This window comes from Leopardus geoffroyi, chromosome B2 (genome assembly GCF_018350155.1).
Source record: "Leopardus geoffroyi isolate Oge1 chromosome B2, O.geoffroyi_Oge1_pat1.0, whole genome shotgun sequence".
Taxonomy (NCBI): domain Eukaryota; kingdom Metazoa; phylum Chordata; class Mammalia; order Carnivora; family Felidae; genus Leopardus; species Leopardus geoffroyi.
In genome coordinates, this window is record NC_059332.1 from 15,230,516 (window position 1) to 15,239,548 (window position 9,033).

The 9,033-nt window shown below is 45.5% G+C and overlaps 2 protein-coding genes across 3 annotated transcripts in view; one reads left to right on the forward strand and one right to left on the reverse strand.

Annotated features, from left to right (window-relative positions):
• The window catches only part of RANBP9 (RAN binding protein 9), a 91,971-nt gene extending 88,836 nt beyond the window's left edge, over positions 1 to 3,135 (forward strand). Inside the window, exon 14 of the mRNA XM_045497356.1 lies at positions 2,146 to 3,135. Within this exon, the coding sequence (XP_045353312.1) occupies positions 2,146 to 2,276 (131 nt within the window). The 3' untranslated portion in view covers positions 2,277 to 3,135. The remainder of the gene's footprint in view (positions 1 to 2,145) is intronic.
• A 683-nt stretch (positions 3,136 to 3,818) lies between these two features.
• Positions 3,819 to 8,595, reverse strand: NOL7 (nucleolar protein 7). Of its 2 annotated transcripts, XM_045497358.1 has the most exons (8): positions 7,979 to 8,299; positions 7,809 to 7,869; positions 7,119 to 7,177; positions 5,423 to 5,454; positions 5,104 to 5,185; positions 4,424 to 4,545; positions 4,268 to 4,345; positions 3,819 to 3,996 (listed from the first exon to the last, which is right to left on the reverse strand). In XM_045497358.1, the coding sequence occupies exons 1-8, from the start codon at positions 8,242 to 8,244 to the stop codon at positions 3,920 to 3,922; spliced, it is 777 nt and encodes a 258-aa protein (XP_045353314.1). In that variant the 5' UTR covers positions 8,245 to 8,299; the 3' UTR covers positions 3,819 to 3,919. The 2 variants fall into 2 exon arrangements, with proteins under 2 accessions (XP_045353314.1, XP_045353313.1); XM_045497357.1 differs by having other exon boundaries at positions 4,268 to 4,545; positions 7,979 to 8,595.
• Positions 8,596 to 9,033: the final 438 nt, after the last annotated feature.

Consider the following 9,033-nt stretch of genomic DNA (forward strand, 5'->3'; position numbering starts at 1 on the left):
ACTGGTGTTTCTCAGGGGTGAACTGTGAATTCTTTGTGTTAAAGTAGAACGGGGGGGGGGGGGGGTTTCAATAACGGTAAGAAAAAAACGTCTTGGGTGGGGTTTCTATAAATTTAGAATTTGTATATAATAAATCACGTGAATTTTCTCTGGTTAACGTGTTGTATTCTCTTTGGTTATATGAAATCCACTTAGCTCTATTGGTAAAAACAGAACTCAGTAGTAATGTTGAGATTGTAGGGCAAATTATGGTTTACTGTAATAGTCTTTTTGAAATTACAGCCTTCATATTTAAGGATCAGATGCGTGAAGAATTTTTGAAGTAACCAGTTTTCTTAGAACAGTTTTTTATGTCGAGTTCTTTAAGGTAATTCAGTGATAAAATATGAAATTTTGTAGGGCCATTAAAGATCTGTGTACTCTCACTGTGCTACCTGGTAGATAGGTTCAGCTGTACCTAGTACTTAAATTTATATTCATAGGATTCCTGCAAAATTAATGACAGGCTTATTAATATAAATTGCTGTAGATGAATATGTGAATATTTATACATACCATGCTATTTTATGTAGTACCATCTGTAATTAGTGCTTAAAGTTGTTACATATTAATTGTGTGTTAGTTCTTGTCAGTTCCAGATCCAAAAAGAATTTAAAGATGCTTATAACCACATGCCTCCTGATGCTTATCTTCCAGCAAGGTTACTTCCCTGTGAACCATCAGACATTTTTGAAAAAAAAAAAGCTTCCTTTTCCATTTTTTATTCCTTTTCATGTTGATTTTGTGTAAAACTGAAATTGTTCTGGACACAAGACAGAACTATCAAGTCCGTGCTGCTTAGAGCTGGCAAAAACCGTAGCACCATCGAAGTTTAGCTAAACAGTGTCTCACCAAAGAATAGCCAGGACTTCATTAACCCTAACCCACAGACCACTTTTCAAGCCATACTTTCTCACTGATCTGTGTACCTTTTCTTACAGATTTCCATTCTTAAATCCTTGATCCTATTTTGTTTTCTTTTGTACCTTTAAATCCTGAATTTGGTGCCTTTACTTTTTGGTGCCATTCCTCACGGAACTTTCTCCCACCCCACTGCAGCCTTGGAATCAAAAGTAGAATTAAATTGGGGCACCTGGTGGCACAGTCGTTTGAGCGTCCCAACCCCTTGATTTCAGCTCATGACCCCAGGGTCGTGGGGTCGTGCCCTGTGTCGGGCTCTGGGCGGAGCGTGGCGCCTGCTTCAGATCCTCTGTCTCTGCTTCTGCCCCCTCCCCCACTCACGTGCATGCTCTCTCCCTCTAAAATAATAAAAATAGGATAGTATGGAGTGTGGCCTTACCTGCCAGTATCCTGGTCTTTGCCCTTTGTTGTCCACTATGCCTACAAAGGACTGAGGAGTGATTTCATTAATTGGGAATCTAATCAACTTAAAACTTGGACATCTCCACCCAGGGAGCGATCACTAGGGACTTGGCCAGTTTCACCAGTTCATTTTTTCATTTCTGGCACAGAACTTGAAGTCTTGCAGACTTCTGGTATGTAGGACACGGAGAACAAATTTATCGGCAATTTAAAAAATATTTTATCTACCAACTGTAAGTCAACTCCCTCCAACGTTGTAGGGTGGTTTTTCTTTTGTCTTGCCTCAAGGCCACCGTCCCCATTTGCTCCCTAGAAGCCCAAACAACATTCACCAATATGCCTTGGAGACAATTAGCCTCTGGTGGGTTCTATCCCCAGAAGGGGAGGGGTTTATCGGTGAAACTTTTACTTTAAGCCTGAGGCCTTTTCCTGTTAGGTCAAGTGACTTAAGTCGAAGAGAAATACTAAATAGTCCTTACTCCCCACTGTAAATATCAGGTAAGACCCGACCTCTTTCCCATCATAGTTAATATGGAAGTTTTTAAGTGTCGAATTCTGCAAGAATTTTCCTCCAGAGTGGAATACTCAGTACCCATAGCACCTAGTCCGAGTAGCAAGGCCAAGACGTTAATGACTGGCTTAGAAATGACCATTGCTAGTGAGGTAATTAAGAACAGGATAGGCAGGGGTACGTTTTCAAGTAATGCAGTATTTTCCCCATTGAGAAGTTTTTGGGAAATGTCTTGCTAATTGCTGTTTCCATTTTCAATCATTTTTCCTCAGAAACCCACAATCTGCCAAAGCAACCTCCACTCGCCCTAGCAATGGGCCAGGCCACACAATGTCTAGGACTGATGGCTCGGTCAGGAATCGGATCCTGTGCGTTTGCCACAGTGGAAGACTACCTACACTAGCTATGCATTTAAGGAGCTCACGTGTACATTGTGGCATTTAGTCAACCTGGAAGTAGACCAGCTCTGCTGATTTGAAATTTAGATTTTTTAATTATGTACTGGGGACAGGTTTTTGTCGCTTTACATTGCTTCCTAGTTTACAGCATGATGCAAATGATTTTCTAACTTGGTGTTAGGAGAAATTATTTTCCATCTTTAACCTCTTAGTTGTCTAAGAGTTCAATATTACTGAATTTCAGACGTTCAAATTGATCACAAATCCTTTAAAACAATTACCTAAAAGAAACCAAAAAATCCTGCCGCCTTTGTTTGGGGGAGAGGGGGGAAGGAAACGGAACCAGTTGTGTTTGTGTTAGCATGTGGGTGATGTAAACTTCAATTTGGGAGATGCTCCGACCCCCGCTCCCATATAAGCATTCAATCAGTGTAACTTGCAAAACGCATAAACATCCGACAGTTTGAATTTATAGTGTTGATGGAAGAAATCATTTTTAATGTGTACTGTAAAACTTGAAATACTCAGGAGCTGAGTGAATATGTTTGTTGCTACTTACAATCCCGACCTGTTAGTCCCAGTAGTTTTGTTTTAACATGGTCTTTTTCAACTTTGTTTCCTGTTTAACTACAGACGACTTCTGTTGTAGACTCACAAGTTTAACTGTTGTATTATAACAGTATTACATGTCAACAGTGTGGTTATGACCTTTATTTATATAAAAACCAAATATTTAGTCAATTTACCGTGTCTTAATTTAATCTTTGTACACCTTCCATTTTTAAGTGCTTAAATGAGTACTATATTGCAATAAAAATGTAGTGATATAATTAACCAGCCATTAAAAATTTACTATTACAGATACTAGAGTGTCAATTGAATTTATATATTAGGTGCCTGCACACTTCTAATACAGAAGTAGAGCAATTCTCTAAATCGGAGTTCTACAACGCAAGACTGCCTTCAGCTTACTGGCCTCCCTAGAGTAGGGTCAGACCTGATGCTGTGGGTGCTGCCGCAAGAAAACAGGCAATTCGTCTCCTGTTTCCATAACTACTACAGTAGGAACGATGGCACGTGGCCTGCCACCAAAGCACACCCGGCCAACCTGGCTAGAAGTAACACTTAACCAAGATCACCAAATCCTCTGGCTAATGAACTCTGCACGGAGGCTTCCATCCTCCTCGAGAAGAAATACTGCACGGAGATCCTGAGCTTTCAGCTACTTCCTTCCTGTTCCATAGCCTGGGAAACAAACGCCCCTCAGAGCACCAAAACCTCTGCGAGCCCAAGGCAGCTGAGAGCTGCAGCTGGAAACACCCCAGGGCCCAATTCTCTCGCCCTGCTGTGCACCCAACACCGCAGGTGGAAGACGAGCTTTCAATTAAATGCGCAAACGCTCATAAAAAAGGGAAACCATTCTTTTGGACCGGTTTGTCTTCCAACGTCGTTCTCAGAAACTACGAGGCAGGACTGTCCTGAAGGATGAGAGGTGATGGGGTACTTCCCCCAACAGACCTACGAGTTTTGCAGTAACCCTTCAAAACTCTTTATAAATCATTTATTAGATCTTTTTAAGAGCATTTTCTAAACCAAATAACTGAGTCCTATACATACAAGTTCTCATCCTTCGTTTACTTCATTTGATTTACTTCTTAGAAGTTTTCATCTTTCTGACCATCCACCGTCTTTTAAACCTCTTGGCATTTTGTTTTTTCTGAGTTCCTAGAATAGAAAATTTTATACAGTAAGAATATTGGACACGAAATTCACAAGCAACAATTCCAAAGTTTTCAAGATTCTATGACTATAAACCCTAATCAAATTGTACAGTAGATATACCACGCTGATCTATGTTTTAGAAGCAACTTCAAGATATTAATACAGAAGCCATTATAAGGAAAAAATGGATATCTCACGATTACTTAAGTATTTACTACCTCCTTAAAAGAAAGTGCAATATATAAAAAGCTGAGGGAGCGGAGCTGGATCTTACCCCAAGCATTATTCAGAAACTGGGCTGCAGCCTTTTTCACTGGTAACCTCTTATTTTCAAGAGACAGGAACTTATTTACTAGAAAAGAGAATTCTCTATCACTTCTTTGTTTAATTTGCAGCAAAAAGTGAGAGAGACAGTCTGTAAAGAAATTACCAGTAGTTCTGTTGGTTCCTGGGCCATATAAAGAATTCTGTATAAAGGCTTTTGCTGCTTGCTGTCTTGAATCTCTCAGATCTTGATCTTTTAGCCTTAGAGCCAAGTAGCTTTTATTCTGGCTGGTGACAAACACAAAAGGTCAAAATGAGCAAATCTGATAACATGCGGAGTTTTAAAATAAAAAGTGTTTTGTTAGCTACTTAAAGTGAAAAGGGGCACCCGGGTGGCTCAGTTGGTTAAGCGTCTGGCTTTGGCTCAGGTCATGATCTCACAGCTCAGGAGTTCGAGCCCCACGTAGGGCTCTGTGCTGACGGCTCAGAGCCTGGAGCCTGCTTCGGATTCTGTGTCTCCCTCTCTCTCTTCCCCTAACCCACTCACATTCTGTCTCTGTCTCTCTCAAAAATAAACATTAAAAAAAAAATTTTTTTTTAAACCCCAAATCCTAATTTTCTGTATGTGCAGATCGTGAATAAAATGACATCACCGGGCTATTTTACTACAAATAGACTAACGTTTCCATTTTAGGAGGCAGAGGTCTTATTTTTATGCAAATATCAGAACTGGTTTTCCCATAGAGGAGGTAATCTGAAACTACTATAATGAAACTATTTCCCCCCACAAGCCAATACTCTCTCTCCGGTCAGCTTTACATTCTCTGAAAAGAAGACCCTCCTTACCCGACAGACTGTACTTTTTGTACTTTAGCTTTCTTGGAATCACTTCCTTTGTCACAGTCTTCATCTTCCTTCTGCAAATTCGCTAAAAAATTGAGTTTATATATGTAAAACAAAGCAGGAACATTTACTGGACTGTACTTTAAACATCCACTAGTACCAATCTGGGTGCAATCTTTATTTGTAAGAAAGACAACGGGCCCAAGCTACGCTTGGCCGGGCCTATTCCCACACTCTCTCGGGGCCAAACATTTGGCTGAAAATATCTGCAAATGTACCTGACACTTACAAGAGAAGTTATTTAAATAAGAATAGTTCATACCTTCTTTCAACTTTCCTGATGATTTCTTGATGCTAAGGAAGAATAAAAACACTGATTGGTAAGGCAGATAGCAAAGATGACCCCACTGGTTAACACAATTTCATCTGCTTTTACAAAGATCTCCCCTTTTCATTACCACCACCCTCGGTTTTTACTCAGGATCGTTAATCAGTTTTGGAAAGCAAAAGTCCCTCCCCAGGGCACTGCTACCAATTCCCAAACTAGTAATACGCTAGGAAGGGAGTATCTTCTCAGAAGTGAAGATCTCAAAGCATATGAGCAAACTTCAGCAGAAGCAGATCGCTGTGGTTAACAGTAAAGTGAAAGACTTCAGGAAAAACGAGTTCTGTAATACAGGATTCAAAATACAAGGTGAAAAGGTGGTAAGACCGCCTCGTTTTACTTGGAGGAATCACAAAGGGTTAATTCAGCAGTTCAGACACAAAGACAAGGATGGAGACCAGGACTAGCCTGGAAGAGTAGTGGGCTCACGGGAGACCAATGTGAACTGACAAAACACAACAGGAGACTCCCATGTGGAAACACCAGCACAGGAGAAAAGCTACACTAAGGAGGCAGTGATGACATCTGAGCTTGGTTTTTAAGGAGGAAAGGGGAATGTGCCCCAGGTAACAATTGTTAGTGTGTTTACTGGTAGTGTTTACCTTGAATAGCTCTTTGGAAAAGCCTTTTACTGAAAATTTTGAGAACCGCTGGCCTAGGCAAGAAATACAGGACTAGGGGTGTCTGGGTGGCCGTCCACTAAGCGAGCGGCTCAGGTCATGATCCCAGGGTCGTGGGATTGAGTCCCAGGTCGGGCTCCTGAGATTCTCTCTCTCTCCCTCCCCCTCCCCTCCCCTGTCTGCACGCTCTCTTAATAAATATTAAAAAAAGAAAAAACTACAGGACTAAACTTCTGAAGTTAATAAAGCAGTCAGGAGAGGCCAGGAGAATATTAAAAAATTACCGAATATCTGGCAGTCTAAATTTATTAAGGTTTGATTTCAAGGGCTAGAGGAGGACGAGAACTACTGCACTGGCCTTTAAACATTCGGCACAGGGCACAGCTGCTAAATGACAGGAATGAAACAGAAGCCGGGGAGCAGCCAAGGCAAGCTGTCAAGGGACAAGAGGAGCCTCAGAGCCTGCCGATGTGCCTGCTACTCCACTAGCTGATACAGTTCAAGACATCATTTTACTCACCACCGTCTCCCCTGCCCTTAGTACAATGACAGGAGCACAACCATCCCCTGACTGAACACACTGGAATCAGGTATCTCGGAGGCTAGAGTTTGCTGTGGGAATGAACACTAAGTGGTGGGGCACCTGGGTGGTTCATCCGACTTCGGCTCAGGTCACGATCTCGCGGTCCGTGGGTTCGAGCCCCGCATCGGGCTCTGTGCTGACCGCTCGGAGCCTGGAGCCCGCTTCAGATTCTGCGTCTCCCTCTCTCTCTCTGCCCCTCCCCCGCTTGCTCTCTCAAAAATAAACATCAACATTTTTTTTTAAAAAGTGGCAAAAGACTGAAAAGTGGAGTTAATTCCCTCCACCTTTCCCACCAAATCCAACCACCTACTGTGTAGCTTTCTGTCTTATTCTCTTTATTATTATGTGGATTCAAACAAAGGTGTGTACCCGCATACCATCCAAAGACAGGTGTCTAAGCAAGGCGTATATAACAAGATCTATTACTTACCTAGTCTGTGCAGCTGTAGTTAACTTCTCTAGAATGTTATCCGGAAGGAGTTTCCTTTTCTTAGATTAAAACATTTAAAAATTAATCAGAGGTGAGATACATGACACACCCTGGGCTGCTTCTCAAGTTTCTGGCTCTAAGGACACAGCTTTACACCTAGAGCAAGAAATGAATTAGGCTGAACCCTCCCTGCCCCTGCGATCTCTAACGCTGTGGAAGGAGTGGGCCCAGGAAGCTCAGAACCTGTAACACGTTCTTGGGAAGACTGAGCCAAGACTGGGAAGGCTGGCCCTGTATTCCACCCCAGAGGTCACTGTTCTGCGATGAGCGCGGTCAAGTCACGTCCCTCTGAGCGGGCTCTCTGTGGCCAATCTGCCAAACGTCAGACAGCAAAGCAAAGATACTCCAGGTACAGCCTTCACTTTGCAAAGTACCTCAGCAACCCAATTTCGGGTAAAGAAATGACCACTGCGAGACTAAATGCCCAGGCTCGTCACGGTGAGCTGGTACAAGGGGGAGAACCCCATGATCTCAAACTCCCGCCTCTTCCCACTCCCATTTTCAATCGGTGGACAGCAAAGAGCACGAGCGCCTTGTCCCCAGAGATATCAGCGACTCTCCCTGCCAAACATGGGAATTCTGCCCCGGCCGGGGTGCCTTTGAAACGGAGACGCCTCCCCAGCCTCTAACCTTTTGTTCGATGAACAGCTCCTCGCGTCGCTTCCTCTTCTCCTTCAGGAGCGTTTTGTCCCTGAGAGAAAGAGTGACAAGTCAGTGCGGGGCGACACGCCCGGGCCGGGGGGGGGGGGGGGGGGGGGAGGAGGGGGGCGGTTTCTCCCGGCCGGCTGCGGGCTCCGAACCTGCGCACCGACTCCCGAACCCGCCGCTCCTCCTCTCGTGCTTCCGCCTGGGCGCTGGCGAAAGTCAGCTCCTCCGGGGCCTCGTCGTCAAACTCGTCGTCCCCTTCCTCGTCGTCTTCCTCCAGCGGCTCCGCGGCCGCGCCGCTGCTGGGCTGCCCGAGCAACAGGCCGTGCTCCGCCTCCTCCTCCTCCTCGGAGGCGGGCTGGCCCTCGTCCACCATCGCCGACGGCGGGACGCGGGACGCGCGCGGCCGCAGCTGCACCATGGCCCACACAGCGCCCGGCCGTCCGGCCTCTGACCCGGAAGCAACGCGCAAGCGCCGCGTGACGCAAAGAAAGAGCGACGCGAGTTAGGCCTCCCCCTGCAGGTGCAGATGCGAAGACGGCCGCGCGCCAGCAGAGGCGCAGGCGCAGAACGAGGAAGGGCGTGGCCTAAAGAGAGCGGGCCGTGTTTCTTTCCTCTCTGTAGGAGGTTTTCCTCGCCTGGGTTCCCACCTGGATTCCTCTCCGCCCCGCAGCAGTGGCTCGCGCTCCGGCTGCGAGAGCGGGCAGGGATGCGGCTCGTTTCCAGGAGGGGAAGAGACATCGTGAGACGTCCTCCGCTGGGAGGCTGGCAGCAGGATTGGCTGGCTCCCTCCACCTCCGGTCCAGTGGCCAGTTATGCCAGCCAGTGCCCAGAAACCTGTGACCGCAAGCCCCGGCGGCCCTACCTACCACGGGGATCCGCTTGGTCCTGTTAATCTGAAAAAATAACACTGCCGGTTGTTTTACCAGCGAAAAATGGGTTTATTCAGGAATCGTAGAGAGTTGCAACCCCGGGGCAAACAGGCTGCAGGCAAAACCACAGCAAGCACCCCCAAAGCGTGGATCGCTCTTTTTATAAAGGAAAGGGAAACTTTGGGTGGGGCTGTTACAAACTAAAAGGCCATTGGAGTAAACTGGGAGTTCAAACTACAGTGGCTTCTCATTGGGCGAGTTGTCACGCTGTCATTGGCTGGGCTGTTGCTGGGGGAAGAGGAAAGCCTCTCTCCCTCCTGCGGGCGTTAATAAAGCTG